This window comes from Leptinotarsa decemlineata, unplaced genomic scaffold, assembly GCF_025532065.1.
Source record: "Leptinotarsa decemlineata unplaced genomic scaffold, Ldec_3_MD MMD2_tig00001621_RagTag_RagTag, whole genome shotgun sequence".
In the NCBI taxonomy this organism is placed as follows: Eukaryota; Metazoa; Arthropoda; class Insecta; order Coleoptera; family Chrysomelidae; genus Leptinotarsa; species Leptinotarsa decemlineata.
The window spans coordinates 1067727-1087095 of NW_027412566.1; the positions used below are offsets into that span (position 1 = coordinate 1067727).

Genomic DNA, 19369 nt, shown 5'->3' on the forward strand with positions numbered 1-19369 from the left:
TAACAATAAGCTCTGCACGGACTGGTTATTAGTCATATTAGGAAAAGCTAGATGAAGTTTTCGCTACCTTTTGAACATTTACTACAAAGTGAACAAGTGAGGATTTTTCCAGCAAAAGATTCACAAACACAAGACGAAATGGACTGTACGGAATCATTCAATCCAGAGTGGTCAGGAGTATTGATTTTGCTATTGTTTTGCTCACAAAGAGTACCAAGAATTCGGAACAATCCTCTTGGTGTTCCTAACGAGTATCTAGTGGACTTCAAAGACTCCAGGAAAACGGTTGGAGGGAAAGATGATACATTCTTAGAAAACTGCAGCTGCATGAACAGGTGTTTGAGTTTGATGAATAAGTAGGAAATATCATTCTCGTTCATCATTAAAACCTCGTTTTTGAAATTCTTCGCTATTCATGTAGCAAGTGTTTCCTAAATTATCCAATCCAATTTTCTTCTCTAGACTTTCAGGACAATTTTCTACTGATTCGTAAGGAAGAACACGTTTCACAGAATCTCCATAAGAACCATTTCTCAAGCTGCGATCGATCCTTCCAAGTGAAGAAGTGTTTTGTAGAGGGATCGATTTGGCTCTTGCTTCATGAAGCTCTTCCACTGAAAGGAAACCAGAACTACGAGGAATGCAACTCATATTTGGGGGGGCAAGAATGATCTGAGTCATTGAGGATTGAATTCCCTACAACTTTTAATGCAATTTTTTTTTATATGTTGAATCATTTTCGTGATAGAGAGCGACGAGCACGCGATTGGAGCATCAATTGAGGTCAACCGGTAGTCCCGGTCAAAAACACGCCATATAAAATTTATTGATTATTGATGAATGCAAAATTATTATTATTTTTGATTTCTCATCAACTATTACATTATATTTGATTAATTATCATTCAATTTACGTATCTAATTTTAATAAAGAAATAATTTATTTAATTTAACACTTACCTGTAGTCATATTTCAATTCTAATAGTAATAGTAATCAATAACTTTCTGAATGAATTGAAAAAAAAAGAAAGAAATTCTTAATTAATGTTTTCATAAAAATATTCCACGTGGTTATGATTGTGAAAATAAAAAAAATTAAATGAAAATCAGAAGAATCTAACGTTTTATTTTTATTATCTTTTTCTTCTTCATCGTCGTCGACCGCTGTAATATTTCTTTATCGTATTCACCGACATTTGCATCCAGGTCTTCCATGATTTTGGGGTCAAAGGTTGTATCTTCATTGACATCACTCTCATATGGTGAAGCATTCAGACAAGATTGCCCATTTCAACGGCCACAAGCTGAAGAGCACTTCTACCCCGTTTTCCTGTATTCAAATCGCGAACCACACACACTCTTGCAGTTGTAGAATATTGTGTTGAGCAATTCCTTGGAGCAGATTTTAAAATTGGAGTTCCAAATCATGCCCTAACCTAGTTTGAACTTACGATATTAAAGACGATCTGGAAATTTTTGAGCATTATAGACTGCCAATAAGATTTGAATTCCATTCTCAAATATTCCTTGAACCGGGCAGGACAGTTTCTTTCTTCAAATGCTGCTGCAAGTTGATTCAAATTTGACAGTTTCTCAAATGCTTTTAGAAAGGAGTTTTTCCTTTTCGAGAATATAATTATAATGCAATTGAAGTTAGTCCCTTAGGTATTTTCTAATTTTAGGAATCGGTTATGTTATTGAATAGACAGATATTTAGTTATTTAGTTCATGAAAAAAATTATTCGCATTAAGGTTTGAATATTTACGAATTCTTTGTAAATCCTGGTCCCAGGACCAGGACCAGTCCACAACACAATAAAAGAAATCGTTTATTATTACTGTTGTATTATACAAGATGTAAAATTTGTTCATTTACTCTTACGTGATGTAATTTGCTTTAATTAGCGGCCAAGCTATCATGGCGATTTACAGCATTTTGCAGTTTCATTTTATCAAAATATTATTGATGTCGCTCATAATATATTATATTCCATATATTTCATTGAATAAATACATCATTTCAGTGATTTTTACTTACTGTCATCATGCCTATTGAATATGTTGTTTGGCAGACCTAATTTTTGTAGTTTACTTGATATGTCGAAGGCCTTAGATAAGTCAAAAATCAATGAGGGGACACATTCGCTTTTTTTTTTTTAATGTCATGACATGAAAGTGTTATGACCAATTTGAATTTTTACATGTTTTTCAATTATCTATAATGTATATTGTGAATTTGATAATGAACTAGTATGACGAAACTTTGTATGCATCACTGTAATAATAGATGTTTATCAACTCTGGATTGTAAGATCCGCGCCTTCATACTTGGAGGTTTATTTAGTACCACTGATGCATGAATAGCTATTTGAATTCAGTTTCATGCTTTTTTTTTCAGAGGCTGAGGAATCTCTCTCTAACATCGCTTTGTATTCTATCTCATCATCCATTCTTCACGATGTTTAGAGAATGTTTGTTTATCCTGAAAAAACTCATAGATGCCTGTAACGAATCGTCCAATCCTCGAAGAGTTGGTGGATCCAAACAGCTGTTCAGGTAAATATATTACTTTTTTTATCATCTGGAGAGTCTAAGAATCTGTGATAACATTTCAGTAGGTACTATAAAAAGCAGTAAACAGGTTTTGAAATTTTTTTCCAAATCATCGTCACTTGAATTTTCACCCATTTTTCAATTAATTATATTGACGTTTTACTTATATAGATCATTTAACTTCTTCAAAATGACGTCTGAATTTGAATTAAAACCGTATTTGGCAAACTGATAGCAATAATTATCATTGTACAGTGTTTGGTTGTCATGGAAACGCCGGCAAACGTTTTCATGGCCTAAGTAGATGTTGCGCGCTTATCATCGACATCGCGTATTCAACATGTAATGGAAACTGTACCGTTTCAATTTGACATGCAACAATTCATAGCTGCCTTGGGTTATCATATAACCAAGGAAATTTTTTTCTCACTATAATGTAGAAATGAGAAATTCTAAGTTCTGAACATACAGAAGCGATGAGAGAAGTGGAACATTGAAATATATCAAAAATGCAATTAGATATTTCCTAGATTCATATCAAAATTTGACACATGCCAAAGTTTTACATAAATAAAGCCAGTCTGATTAGAAACACGCTCTACTCTACTTGATATTCCGATATATTCAACAAATTGTTAGGAAATTACTACTGCCAAAATTCGAATTGTTAATTCATCAATGTTAGTAGTGAAAAAAAATCTATATATACCTCGGCTAAGAAAGCTATTATTTACCTTGCACATTATATCCCTTGGCGCTACGTGCCTCAGGATATAAAAATGCCCGGTAAATAATAGCTCATTTCTCACCCTAGGTATATAAGGTACTATTTTTGGGTAAGTTGACAGCAATAATTATGCAGTGCTTCAGTTTTGTTGTTATAGAAACGCTGACATGTAATAATTCGTAAACTGACTTGGGTTATCGTGAAAATTTTTTGCCAAAAAAATTATCCTATCAAATTTGTCTATTTCTAGTCATGTGTGTCGAAATAACCAATGAAACCATCATTACACTGATAACTACCCATGGATAGTTTTCACGGGTAGTTATCACTTATGTCATGACATTGCTAAGCAACCAACACAATAAAGTTGTTTGACATTTCAGTAATTCAATTTATTTCGAAAATGTCACTTCCTCGCTTTGGTGTTCAAAATGATGCGGCAATTGACAAAATCATTGAAGAAAATACACCAAAAAATACTGTCAATAGTAAAAAATACACTTGGAAAATATTTATGGAGTTATATCATTATATGAATTGTTCTTTTAATAACTGTGTGTTCAATAAATAATTTTGTTCGAATTGCAAAAAATTTTCTCACCGAATATCCCTCGAACATTGATAAATAACTCATAATTTTATCACAACTTCCTCAAGCACGTTATTTTAGGTAACATCCCTCCGCCTTCGGCGTCGGGATGTTACCAAATAACGTGCTTTCGAAAACTGTGATAAAATTATTTCGTTAGTTATCAATGTCCTTGGGATATTATAGCTGATAACAGTGAGAAATAATTCACCACTGTTATCTGAGGATAACAGTTCGTTTTGAACGTATGAAAGCAATGAGGGAAGTGGCACATTGTATAGCATGCGTAGAAAAACATATTTTTCAATTGTAATATAGCAAAGTAACTACTAATCAATTCCCTGCAAATGTGATGGACATTACTGTTCCATCCCATACAGTAAAAACAAATTAAAAAAGGATAAAAAATAACAATGAGCAAAAAAAATTAAAATATGGAATTTAAAAAAATTAAAAAAGATCTCAAACCAAGTTACTTCGCGACGTTTCGATTGTTGTAGTATCTTCGGGTGATGACAGTTCAACCACTTTCAAACAAATAAAGAAAACGAATGTTTGAAAAAATAGCATCAAATTGGTAGGTGCTTCTGAGGACTTCTGTTTTGAGCAGTTCAAAAAAACTTGTGATTTTTTGGCAACGCTTGACATGTTCAATGCATCTACATTTTTCTAATAACAAAAAAAAATCCTGACTTATACCCGCCAGTCATAAAAATTATCGGAATGAATTGCCTTCATTTAGAATAAATACATTTTCACCCACAAGAAAAAGGACAATAGGAACTATCTCTTACGTCATCGCTGAGTCCTTGAAGCAAAACATCAATAATATGTTTTATAGAAACGTATCGCATGAACGAATCAATTCTCCCCGGAATGAATTGCATAACTTTTCTCTTCCAGAGACAACGTTTGGAGCGTTCTGACGGGACATGCCACTGACACTACCTCTTCTATTGTTATACACGACGTGAAAGAAATTGAAACGTGGATCCTGAAGCTGCTTTCATGTCCTGTACCGATACCAGGAAAAACGAGGTGAGGGTTTTTTGTAAAACCGTCGAAAGGTGTAATCTGAGCCGTGAAATTGATGAAAATACGCTGTTTGTTCAAAAAACAAGGAGAATTTTCATTTTTTTAAAAAAAATATTTATTAAATAAATGAGTTGGATGATATCCTACGTGGTGAAAGATCATCAATTGGATGATCTCCTACATGGTGGAATATCATCCTGAAAAATGTGAAATACAACTTTCTATGCTTTTTTTACCACGTTTATTCGTAACTAATGTTGTTACTGCAGTTTCATCCTAAAAGGACATTTTCAAACAAACAAACAATCATAATACATTATTTCCAAAGTTAATTGTAATTGTTTGAAAATGGATAAAAGTAGGGTGGTGTCGTCGTCAAGTGATGTGGATGTACCTTTAATGCCAATCGATGGTGAACCATTCAGATACACCAGGATTGTTATTGGACCAAGCATTCACCGCTGTGGAGGTTGGCATTATATACATCCCCCTGAATAACCACCAGTATGTTTATCAAACTGGCAAATTGACAGCTCCAGCATTAAACAACCTTGTAGAGAAAATCTCCCAATCCCTTGACAACAAGGAGATTGCGGTCGCTGTATTTCTCGATATTGAAGGAGCATTTGACAATGCACTACCTGAATCTATAGGATCATCTCTGGCTAGGAAAGGTATAGAATCGACCTTAACTTGCTGGATCTATGCCATACTGGTAAACAGAACTGCAACTAAGATTCTTCAAGGCGAGGTTATTAGGTTCAGGGTCACCAGCGGCTGCTGTCAAGGTGGGGTACTATCTCCCCTTCTGTGGCTGCTCCTGATGGATGATTTGCTTGATGCCCTCGACAGAAGAAAAGTAGATCTGCAAGCTCATGAAGATGATATTGGCAAGGTCCACGTTTGAAAGGATAGCTTGTAATATCCTCCAAAGTATGTTGGGCGTTGTTGGTATGTTGGTGTCTGAGAAAGCAGATGATCCCCTTCACCAGGAGGGAAAAATTGGACGATCTACCGCCACTTTCCCTCAATGATTTATAAAAAACTCACCTGGAACGCTGACTTGGAAAAAGTTTTACACAAAGCCAGAGTGTCCCTATGGACATGTAGAAGAATTTGTGGTGAAACTTGTCAGATTGTCAGACCAATGATCACTTATGGTGGAATTGCATAGTGGCCGAAGGTTACAAAAAACGGTCCAGGCAAAGCTCTCTGGCTTACAGAAACAGGCTTGTCTGGCTATTAATGATGCCATAAGTACCACACAGTCAGCGGCCGTGGAGATCCTTCTAGATCTACCTACCTCCATCTGGGGAGAGAGAGGCTAGATGGACTGCATATAGACTTATGCACATTGCCAATTGCACAAATCAATTCAATGCAGAGTGCAACAATCTGTTGGTTGACACTGGAAGTCACAGCATCCTTCAAATGACCTCTGACTTTATGCCTCCAACTATCAACTACGAAGTGCCTTCCCTAGTACTGTTCCCTACTGTTCCCTAGTAGAGAGAACTGGATCCTCCGGGTGGTGGAAATATAAGAGCAGATAGTTGTTGGTTCCTATAGGGATCAAAAACATCTTCCGGTTCTGGTGCAGGTGTTTTCAAGTCGTAGGCCCAGCTATGAACTTGCCTAGGGACCTATGCTATTGTATTTTAAACGGAAATTTACGCTATTGAATTGTGTGTGGAGGGATTAGAAGAATCCAACCTTTAGCACAAGTCAATAAAAATATTCTCGGAGAGTCCAGCGGCGTTGGAAGCTCTTGGCTCCTACCGAGCAACGTCTGAATTGGTAGCAAATTGCCAAAAACGACTCTCCTCGATAGGAAGACTTAACAGATTGTATCAAGTCTGGATTCCTGTCCAAACTGGCCTGTAAGGCAATGAGGCTGCTGACTCCCTTGCAAAGAAGGGTGCTGCAAGCAGCTTCATCGGACCAGAACCTGTCATTGACATCGTTTTAGGCTTTGCCAAACAAAGATTGAACACCTGGATGGAAAGAAGGTTTATGGACTTCTGGCAGAATCTTCCAGGATTGGCTCACTCCAAGGCGTTTATTCACCGTTCGAATTCTGATACCAACCAGTTGTTGGATTACAGTAGGGATAAACTACGATGTCTAACAGGCTTTCTTACAGGCCACTGTTATTTGAATTATAATTGGCAGAGATTCGGACTGTCGAAAGACAGTGTATGTCGCCTTTGATTGGAAAATGATGAAACAGCAGAGCACATACTTTAAGCCTGCCCCGCTGGGTAGCGAATCAGGTTTTTGAAGTTCGGCAGAGCCGAACTCTTACCGTCTGACCCGAAAAACCACTCACCATACAAACTAATCGGTTTCGTTAAGAATCTGGGTTTATTTGGTCGAGTGTGAATATGCGTGAGCCACAATAAACCCTTGCGGGTAGCACTGTGGTACACCAATATTTATATTGTTAATGGCAGATGTTCTAGCATCTACTCCAACAAACTGAAACCTATTGCTGAATCAGCAGTCAAACCAGTTTTTTTGTGAATTCAGAGCGCACGAGTTTTTGTATAAGTATTCTGTGATTAAAACGCAATGAATGTTTGTATAAACATGTCGAATATTCTAGCATTTGTATTTCTAGATTTTTGAAAACTAAACTAAACACTTGGTAGTATATGGTAACTAGTTTCAAAAGCCAACCTTCTGTTTTTACAAGATGTTCAACTATTTTCGAAAATCATGAAAAAACACCCGGGAGTTTTATTTCCCATTTTCCATGATGATCTCCTACCATGTAGTTTTGCAACATCCATCAATTTATTTTCGAAAATGTTGGAAGCAGCGAAATCTGCTGGGTATTCTCTTGTTCTATCTTTATGACTGTTGAATAATGAGAAAAAAAAGATTTGGTATCAAATTTCCATTGAAATAGATTGAGAAGAACGAATTTTACTCAGATTACATTTTTGTCTCAATTGCTATTTCGAAAACTTGTATTCATGAATTTTTTGACATTTTTTCAGAGTCGAGGTAGAAATTCTGTCTCCGAGTGTTTATGATCCTCTGATTTTTGCCTTGCCAAACCACACTAGGTTTAGTTTGGTGGATTTTCCGCTGCATCTACCTTTAGAATTACTAGGTGAGTTGTAAAAGTAGCACCAGCAGTTGGAATAAGAATTCGATATTCCTATTGCCGAAAGATGGCGCTAGATTCGACACAAAACTAAGGGAAAACACATGTGAACTCGATTGAAATAATTAATGAATTGATCTAGCATCCATTTGATGTTTGTTATTTCGGTTTCTTATGGCAATGTTTTCCCAAGTTTGATGTTTTAATTTTCAAATCTAGCTATGGCCTACTCCGTTTTTCTCGCAAATGTTGATTGAAATTCTTTTGAATCTCCATAAAATTAATAATTACGCCACTATTCAATCTTGTGTACTATACGTCATGCCGAAATATTATTGAGTATTATTTGCAGGTGTGGAAACATGCCTGAAAGTTTTGACGATAATTTTGTTAGAAAACAAAGTGATACTCCAATCTAGGGATTACAATGCTCTGTCGATGTCTGTGATGGCTTTTGTTACCATGATTTATCCGTTGGAATATATGTTTCCAGTCATTCCGTTACTACCTACGTGTATGAACTGTGCAGAACAGGTGAGATCGTTTTGGATATTTTTCCAATTGAATGTTCATTATGATGATTATACAGAGTTTTTTCATCAGAGCAAATGAGTCATGAGCATATGATCATTTATATCTTAAAATGGAATTTCATGGTTGAAAATTTCTTCAATGAAAAACCATTTTCAATTTGTGATATTCAGTTACTGTTCATGTTGTACTTTATTCAAATTATGTACCTAATGATTGTGTGAACAACTAACGTGTTCCGAATATTAAAGAGGTGGTTGTTTTAACTGGTTGTTTATTACCGAAAAAATATTATTGACTGAGCAAAAATATTAGAGAATTTTCTCAACTATTCGCCAAATCGCTGCAGTATATTCGTGTAGGATGTGTATCTAAACGTCATAACCTAGACAAGCACAATAAACACGCTATCTGTTAAAAAAATAAGGTGAATTTTATTTTTTTTTTCATTTCTTTTTTATCTCTCTCCCATCGATTCAGTTTTTATCTCCTCAATCGTCGTAAAACGCCGTCCGCAATGCACAATGATTGGTCGCCATCCCTTGTTTGCAGGCATGTTAGGCGTACACATTCTCGAACCATCAGTCCACCCTTTCGTAACCTGTGTTGTGAGTGTCATATCTAGTTTCGTCCAAATAAAAAATTTGCCGTGGTTTTTGTCTATATTTAGTTATTTGTTCTAAGTGTTCGTTACGCAATTCCACCATTATTCTGCTTTCCATAACTGCTTCACGTTTGCTTATTATCTTGAATCTAAATTCTAGTTTCTTCATCCAATTCTGAAGAAATTTGTCACAGCAGCTCACGTTATGACCGAAAGTATTCAATTTCTTCCTTTTAATTTCAGTTGTGAGAATCTCATTGATTTTGTTACAGTCGTATATTGTTTTTTTCAATGATTTTATTAGATAAACATCTGAAGGTTTAGGTAATCCTGTATCATATCGCGCCTTGCGTTCATTACGTTTATTTTTGAATATTTTACGTACAGTCGAAAAAGGAATTTTGGTCAAAACTGATTTACTTACTTGATTTACCGTTACTTGTAATAGTTTGTTTCTCTCGAAACCAAACTTGAGATGTAGATTCTTATATTCATTGAAACATACTCTCTGTGTTTCAATATTCAAATGCATCCGAATATTATTCACTGGTATCTCTTTTTCGCATTGTTCACCATCGCTATTGGAATCACTACACTGGAAAAAGTCTGCGTTGTTATCACACTCGTTATTACTATTAGTACTTGTCCAAGGACGCCACATTTTAAACGGATAACAAAAATTTCAAGTAATTTTAACTGCACCAATATCGAGTTTCAACACTCAAATCGCGATCAGTTCCTGAACTGAACACGACGGCGATAACCATCCACGATTTCTATTCGTCATCGTATCGACTTGATTTTATGACTTTTCTGCCAATCTAAAAACTCGGTTACTAAAAATTATCCAATTCCTACCGCCAAGTCTACAGTCCACGTAGACTAATTTGCAGCCGGTTCATTTCCATGTATTGGTTTTTACGACCTCCAAGAGTGCCGCCAACTTTGAGAGTGCACAATTTCGTTTATTTCGAGTATACCAACATAAAAATCGCTACTCAAATGTAGGCAGCCCGCGGAATTTCAACTTATTTTTTTTTAACACAGACCCCGTACCTGGGGGGGGGGGGGGCGAACCACAGCCTATCATAGCTTGACTTGAGTTTATGACTTAAACACATATCCTTAGCGAATGTACTGCAGAATATTTTATAACAGATTTATTTGGAAATTTTTCAGCTCTTACTCGCACCTACGCCGTTCATAATTGGTCTTCCAGCTAGTTTTTTGATGTATAAGAAAAATTTCAAGTGAGTATAACAAATAGAAGACTAGAATAATATAATAATAATAATGATATCTATTCCTGATAAATATAAATATAAAATTTGGGACAAAAGTTAATGAACATAACAATATCCACAGAAGTATTATGCATACTTGTTTGTGGATTTACAATATAGACAATCATGAATAAATAGCAATGAAAGTAAGTGAGAAATAAATGTAGATTGAATAAAATTATACCCAGTTGAACTTTATTATATAGCATGTATGAATATGAGTTTACATACATAGATTTCAATATCTGCATAGATGTTATAGCTAATGAACAAGGGGACTATTTGTGAGCTATTTTCAATCATAGTAGTCTGTGAAATAGTATCGAAGAATATAATCATGGATAGATCATTAAATATATAAAATTATCTAAAAGAACAATTCGTTCACGCCAGCCTTGAATTGGCTACATTGTAAGTAAATGGACTGACACCTATCAGAAAACAACTACTCCCCTGGCTAATACCACGAAGGGCATTGGATTATATCCGACATGTTTCAGTGCAGGATTCCCGCCTAGTCAATTTGTGAAGCATTAAAGCTATGTTGGAATTGTATTAGATTACTCGGCCAATTATTTTTTAAAGGGCCCGTAAAAGTTTGAATTGATATCCGTGAATTTCCTTCTTATATTTGGATGCAGTCCACAGCTGAAATATCATCATACGGTATTTTTCTTAGTTTAACTTACTGACAAAAAATTGACTTATTCAAGGAATAGTTAAATTCCAGTTACAGTAATGGTGATCTGTATATTTTACTTAATTTATTTCTGTAAGGCTTCCTGATGACGTCTGGTTGGTGGATTTGGATTCGAACAAACTGGTGTGTCCTTATGAGATTCCTGCCCTGCCGGAACCGGAAGGAACCATTTTGAAGAATCACCTGAAACAAGTGAGTTAACTTTCGATAACTACAAAACTGATGTGTCCATTTTTATAACTGTTTTATCCTCTGCTTTCACCAAAAAGGCAATGCAACTCATGGATCAAGTGGGCACTGGAGTAAATATCCAAATCATTTTTGCACTGCTGCTGTGTAGTTGTAGGATATCTTGGGAGAACTGTTTTTTTTCTTTCGATGTTTGAGATACTACTGAATATCTACTATGGTATTGATTTAACTTAATTGTTTCAACCACATAAGTTATGACAAACATTGATAAATGAACACCAAGAGTGTTAAGATTTACATATAAAGTGGATACGAGGAAAAATATTCTCAAATTCACAATTCCCGGAAGATTTTTCCACAAACATTTCAGTATTACTCAATGCTTCAGTGTTTTTTGAATTTATTGATGTCTAATCATTTCATATTTTCAGAATTCAATGAATCTGTCGTTCTGTGTGATTAAATCTATATTTTTGAAAACCTGAATATTGAAAACAAGAAATTTAATACATTTTATATAATTTTCAATCAATGAGTTGACAACTATGATCATACACGAAAGAAAAAGAAGTCAATATCATAAATCACTACATACACACTACACAAATCACTCACTACATAAGTCAACCCAGTGCTAAATGTTTGTTTGAAAGTGTATGACAGTGTTTCGGACTTCCATTATCTAATATAATTCTAGTTCGATTCGAAATCTATGAAAGAATAGATAAAATTAGAATGAATAGCTAAAATATCAATGATATCAGGCAGATTTCAATAAAACATGAAATGAAAGTACAATAAAACGAATAAAATAATCAAGATATGAATTAAATGACCACAGAGTGAAAAAAAATTAAAAGGAATGAAAATAAAAATAAGCAAAAATAAAAAAAAGATACTTATTGCAAAATTATAAAAATTAAAAAAGACTTCAAATCAAATTACTTCAACGAATTTTCGATTGTTAGTATCCACAATCGTCTTCGAGTGATGACTGAACTATTCCTTGGAGAAATTACTATTTATAGGTTATTCGAGCCCTTTCACCTATCCCCTCTTTTCTCTCTCCGCTTCACCAGTTTAGCGGATATTGACCGTTTTTTGGCTTGATTACAGATTACCATATGCTGAATATCCCTACGCTGCTTGGCTGAATGCGTCGTTGAACAACATATTGCAGGTTCTTTGAAGTTCCTCTTGAACCAGTGTTCCTCGCTGTGGATTTTGTCAGCTTAGGACCAGTTGATGATATGTTGATGAGTCCAAAACACAACATCGGGAATAGCAGAGCATGTTTGGACTCATTAATGAAACATCGAGAAATCCCAAACTGGGTTCATCTACAGGGAGGATCACTGGTTTAGGAGGAAATTCAAAGAAGCTGCATATATGTTTTCCAACGACGCATTCAGCCAAGCTACCGTAGAGATACGCAATATATGGAAACCTGTTATCAAGCGGAAAAACTGTTAACTCCCGCTAAACCGGTGAAGCGAGGAGAGAAAAAAAAGAATAAGTGAAAGCGCTGGAATGAACTCCGAGTCTTCGCTCGGAGGAATAGTCCAGTCATCACCCGAAGATGATTATGGATATCAACAATCGAAAAGTAGTGAAGTGATTTGGTTTATTTTTTTTTATTATTCAATTTTTCATTTTTTGCTCGTTTTTATGTCATTTTTTCACTCATTTTGTTTCTTGATCATTTCATTCGTTTTATTGCATTTTCGTTTCATATTTTATTGCCTAATATAATTGACATTTTAGCTATTCATTCTGATTTTATTTGTTCTTTCATAGATTTCTTATCATATTAGTCAATGGAAGTCCGATTCAATGAAAGTCACCTCCGTGCTAGATAAAGGAAATGAAGTTATTTTCAAATTTATGTTTTAGTTCTTTCAAAATTTGTGTTTCTATTCATTAACTTAAATTTGTTGCAAACTTCTTCAAAATCTTACCGCATGTTCAAAGTTGTATTTTGTGTTTGTGCACTGATGATTTTTCAAAACTCCAACTGATTAAAACTTTAAAATTTTGTTAAATTTCGAGTTTGTACTTTGGGTGATTTTTCAAAAATAATTTTTGGCTTTTCTATGCCATAGGCATAATTTTCCATTTACATTTATTTTGATCATAAGATTTTTTTTGCAGTAATGAAAATAGCTACTGATTCACAAAGTTCAATAAATGCATTAACTTCACATTTGAGTTATACAATTTAACAGTCGAATATTTTAGAGGTCAAACTAAACTCTTCTAGATTGAGCTACAATGAATTGGACTTCTTATTTCATTTTTCAATAAACCAATGTTGTTTCATTCGCGAAAGATTTCGAATCACAATTCAAATTCGACGTTGAAACGAATTTATACGAATGGAAAAAATTGTTGGCCCAAGAATAGATGTTTGAGGTACGCCTCTTGAGATATTTCTCAGCTGAGATTTGAGTTACTCTACCATGTTTTCAAGTGAAATGAAATGAACACTTATTGAAATTGACTTATTCACTGACTTATTAAAATTTTTTGATTTTTGGTTTTTACGAACTTGAATGAAGTAGATTGATAGTTGTGCATGTTTACGTAAATGAATCCTGTTGTTAGTTTGTATAGCTTGGCAAATATAGCTGTGTCTCTGAGATGTGCGATCGATAAAGAGAAATGGTAACTGTCCATTTCCAGCTTTTATCAGGATGTACAGAGTGCGCCAAATCGGAAATTTTTGAAGGGAAACTCCTGTTTACTAATTATATAGATGAAAACTGATGGCTGTGTCTGAGGATCAGATTTTATGACAAACTCAATGGAGAAAACCGCATATCGACTTCTATCGCCGTTTCTGGTTACAACATATTCTTCGAAAATGTGCATTTTCGAAAAGTTGCTGTAACTTTTTGACGTAGAATTTAATGCTGTGAAAAACTTATTTTTTCAATATGAGGCACCCTGTATATTTCCATATATTCCAGTGATCTTGAAATTACCTTTACAAACTTGTGGCACACTTGATACTACGCTGGAGTTATCTCTGAAATGCAGAGCTTTTAGTTTTTTTTCATGTGGACTTTTTAACGAATACTTTGATCAGGTAGGCTTTGGACAATAAAGCGATAACACAGAATGCAAACCTCTACTGGTAGCTGTCAAATTTTGTGTATCCTGCAGATACGTTTTTTGAAATTCAGTTCAGCAAACAATTTTGTCGAGAAATTGCCAGGAAACGAATAATAAAAAACACATGCCACGTCTCTGTTGATGTTTCGAGACTATTTATCGCTTCTTCAGAGCTTAGGCATACATTATAGTTAGGTTAGGTTAGGTCCAAAGTGAGTGGGTCTCTTCAACCCTCCACCGCAACCCGCAAGGGTTTATTGTGGCTCACACCAATTCACACTCGGTCAAATAAACCCAGCTTCTTAACAAAGCCGATTAGTTTGTATGGTGAGTGGTCTTTCAGGTCAGATGGTAAGAGTGCGACTCGCCGAACTCTAAAGACCTGATTCGGTTCCCAGCAAGGCAGGCACAAAGAATATGCTCTGTTGAAGAGGTAGTGGGATAGTCAAGTTGCAAGATTCCCAACTTGATACCCACGACAACCTTTCCATATGAGGGTTTTTGCAAGTCAGCTACACCTGACAATGCCTTAGATTCAGCCGTGAAGGGCTTTTTCGCTTCTGATTTTGGTGAATCATCACTTAGCGCAAACGTTTGCTAATCTGCTCATGGGGGCTTTGTTCCCCCACCTGAGACAGTTTCTGCGTACGCCGCTCAAGAATTTGGTGCAAGGCGGTTTTATAAGGTGCCCCGCTCTTGAGGAGACGATTCAGTCGTTTCCTGGCTGCATCACCAAACCTTGATTTAAGGTTCAGTTGTTGGATCAGGAGTTGGGGACTTGAGAGGTTCTCGCTCCTGACCTACATTTACAGGAAGGTCAGTTGGAGTCGTAAACTCGACATTCATCTCCTCTGTAGACTCGCTCCTGAACTAAATTTACAGAGAGGTCAGTTGAAGTCGTAAACTCGACATCCATCTCCTCTGTAGACTCGCTCCTGAGTTAAATTTACAGGGAGGTCAGTTGGAGTCGTAAACTCGACATCCATCTTCTCAGTAGACTCGCTCCTGAAATAAATTTACAGGAAGGTCAGTTGGAGTCGTAAACTCGACATCCATCTCCTCTGTAGACTCGCTCCTGAACTAAATTTACAGAGAGGTCAGTTGAAGTCGTAAACTCGACAATCATCTCCTCTGTAGACTCGCTCCTGAAATAAATTTACAGGAAGATCAGTTGGAGTCGTAAACTCGACATCCATCTCCTCTGTAGACTCGCTCCTGAGTTAAATTTACAGGGAGGTCAGTTGGAGTCATAAACTCGACATCCATCTTCTCAGTAGACTCGCTCCTGAAATAAATTCACAGGAAGGTCAGTTGGAGTCGTAAACTTGACATCCATCTCCTCTGTAGACTCGCTCCTGAACTAAATTTACAGAGAGGTCAGTTGAAGTCGTAAACTCGACAATCATCTCCTCTGTAGACTCGCTCCTGAAATAAATTTACAGGAAGATCAGTTGGAGTCGTAAACTCGACATCCATCTCCTCTGTAGACTCGCTCCTGAGTTAAATTTACAGGGAGATCAGTTGGAGTCGTAAACTCGACATCCATCTTCTCAGTAGACTCGCTCCTGAACTAAATTTACAGGGAGGTCAGTTGGAGTCGTGAGCTCAGCATCCATCTCCTCTGTAGACTCGCTCCTGAAATAAATTTACGGGGAGGTCAGTCGGAGTCGTAAACTCGACATTCATCACCTCTGTAGACTCGTTCCTGATCTAAGTTTACAGGGAGGTCAGTTGGAGTCGTAAGCTCGACATCCATCTCCTCTATAGACTCAGTATCAGAAAGAATTTTTAAGTTTACTCTGTCCACGAGTAGCTAGGAAAAAAGGTCAATTACGGCAGGCAGTGAAAGCTGAACAAGGATAGCCAACCCGCCTTGATTTAGGTAGTCGATAGTGGTTTTTGTTCAATTTTCAAACTCTTCCGCAATGAAGTATGAAGAATGGGATATGATAGGCTGATACAAACATGATACAAACCGGCGAAATGCAGAATCAGCAAGCAATTTGTATCACGAAAGGTATCCAGAAAAAAATCAATCTTTCAGAGATATTCATAATGGCACTCTCTTATCTCAGAGTTATTTAGAAATTTCAACCCAAAATATTGAACTCATGGAGCTCAGAAAAATATAAAATGTATTTTCAATACGACGAGGCTCCGTCTCACAACACTGTGATTGCAAATTTTGGTAATAATTGGATAGCCAACCAAGAAACCAACCGTTGGCCGACCAGGTCACCGGACTTAACGCTTGTGGATCTTTGGAAAAGATTGGAATATCCCATTTTTGAATTTCCGACCAACTCTAGATACGAATTGGAAGCGGCAGTGATGCGAAGCTTTGCTTCTCTCACTTCTATTGAACTCATTATTTCGGTAAAAAACGTTCAGAAAAGGTGTCGCCTCTGTGAAGGAAAAACTGACAGATATTTTGAACACTTTCTCTGGGGAAATATGTTTCATTGTTTGTTCTTCTTCATTATCATTATTGTCGAAGTTTCATTAATTAGTAGTAAATATAGTATAAATTGTTATGCGTTTTAATTACTACTGTGAAAAGCTTTGTCAACATTCGATAGCTATTACTGAACAATTTCTTTCTGTTTTATCGCCGCGTCGTGTAAAGCCTACTTGATCAAAGTATGCGTTTCAAAATCTGATGAATAAAAAAAATAAAAGCTCTGTATTTCAGACGTGACTTCAGAAAAATATCAAGTATGCTACATTTTTGAGAAGGTGATTTTAAGATCTATTGAAATATGCAGGAATATATAGGGAGTCCCATTAATTTTTTTTCTATCAATAAATATTGATATCTTATTTGAAAAAATAAGTTTTTGTTCAACAAATTTCTGACCAGATTTCGTAACTTCAAAACTTTAACCTATTCTCAAATCAAGTTGTAAAAACGAGTATGTATAAAAAAGGTTCTAGTTGACACATGAAACTAATACAAGAAAGAACAGAATAATAAAAGCCTAGCCACATTTACAGAGCTTGTCCTACCTTTGTGTGTATAGTTGATTAACGAGTTCTCTCAGTGAGGTGAAATTAACAGGAAATAATAATTAAATCTCTCCAGGCCATCAGCAACTTGACAACTCCAAGCAATGGTTCACAGCAACTCCATCCGTCTAGAAGAGAAAGTATATCATCGTCACCAGTCAACCCTAGGTTAGTACAACCTGAATTCTATTTTCTTTTTTGGAATAATCCTGCAGATTAGTTTTTCGAAATTCAGTTCAGTAAACAACTTTGTTGAGAAATTGCTGGGAATCGAATAATAAAACACATAACACGTCTCTGTTGATGTTTCGAGATTTCTATTATCGCTTCCTTAGAGCTTAGGTATAAATTATAGTTAGGTTAGGTTAGGTCCAAAGTTAGTGGGTCTATTCGACCCTCCACCACAACCCGCAAAGGTTTATTGTGGCTCACACATATTTACAGTCGACTAAATAAACCCAGCTTCTTAACGAAGCCGATTAGTTTGTATGGTGAGTGGTCTTTAAGGTCAGATGGTAAGAAGACGGCTCTGCCGAACTCTAAAAACCTGATTCGTTTCCCAGCGGGGCAGGCACAAAGTATGTGCTCTGCTGTTTCATCATTTTCCAAACAGAGGTGACACATACTGTCTTCTAACAGTCCGAGTCTCTGTATATGATGATTCGAATGACAGTGACCTGTGAGAAGGCCTCTTAGACATCATAGTTCATACCTACTGTAGTCCAACAACTGTTTGGTATCAAGCTTCAAAGGGTGGATAAACGCCTTGGAGTGAGCCAATCCTGGAAAATTCTGCCAGAAGTTCATAAATCTTCTTGCCATCCAGTGGTTCAATCTTTGTTTGGCAAAGCCTAAATCTATCGGACAGGTTCTGGTGCGATGAAGCTGCTTGCAGCACCCTCCTTTGCAAGGGAGTCAGCAGTTCATTGCCTTCCAGGTGAGTATGACCAGCAATTCAGACCAGAGAAAATCTGTTGAATCTTTCTATCCAGAAGAGTCGTTTCCGGCAATTTGCTACCAATTTTGCAAAACTATCTGCTCTTAATATTTCCTTCTCCCGGAGGATCCAGTCCTGTCTACTCGGGAACAGTACCTTATAAGGCAGTTCGTAGTTGACAGTTAGAGGCATAAAGTCAGAGGTCATTTCTAGAATGCTGTGACTTGCAGTATCAACCAACAGTCCGTTGCATTAAATTGATTTGTGCAATTGGCAATGTTCACAAGTCTGTATGCATCTAGCCTCTTTTTTCAGAAAAATGTGGAGAGGAGGTAGATCTAGAAGGATCCTCATGGCCGCTAACAGTGTGGTACTGATGGCACCACTGATGGCCAGACAAACTTGTCTGCCAGCGAGCTAAATTATAGTACAGAGTACCAGATTTGTACTATACACCTAAATTCTGGAGGAGCGATAAGAAAAGGCGGGATACGTAGATTGTGTTTTATTGTCCAATATCCTGCAGTTCTCAACAAAATCTTGCTTAAAGTTTGTGTGTTACAATTGTTTTTTGTAGTATTAGCAGGAGTAGATCGCCTGAATCGAACCTATTACCGGCAGCATCACCAGTGAATGCCGCAACTCAACAAAGACTGTCACTTACGCCGCAAGTACCGTATGTACCTTCTTCACGCCCTGGTACGCCCTCTGCTAGTTACAATCCGTTCATTTATGGAAATGACGTCGACTCCGTAGATGTCGCTACTCGAGTGGCAATGGTGAGTAAAAAACAACAGCCTGTAGGAAATGTAAACAGTTGCCTCTCGAATTGCGTTGCGTATCAAAATCAGGGATGTTTGTTTGAAAGTGGTTGACAATGTTTCATGGCGAATTTTACTAGTTTGGCCTTCCATTGGTGCAATCGAAGTCATAGAGCGAGATCAATCAATCAGTTTCGACGTGGAAAGCCTTTACATCAACGTTCC

At 36.4% G+C, this 19369-nt stretch overlaps 1 protein-coding gene across 1 annotated transcript in view; it reads left to right on the plus strand.

The window, feature by feature from the left end:
- The window catches only part of Rab3-GEF (Rab3 GDP-GTP exchange factor), a 98396-nt gene that overhangs the window by 14912 nt on the left and 64115 nt on the right, over window positions 1-19369 (plus strand). Inside the window, 8 exon segments of the mRNA XM_074176152.1 lie at window positions 2399-2556; window positions 4773-4907; window positions 7907-8022; window positions 8369-8550; window positions 10331-10401; window positions 11212-11326; window positions 17523-17614; window positions 18961-19162. Of these exon segments, the coding sequence (XP_074032253.1) occupies window positions 2399-2556; window positions 4773-4907; window positions 7907-8022; window positions 8369-8550; window positions 10331-10401; window positions 11212-11326; window positions 17523-17614; window positions 18961-19162 (1071 nt within the window).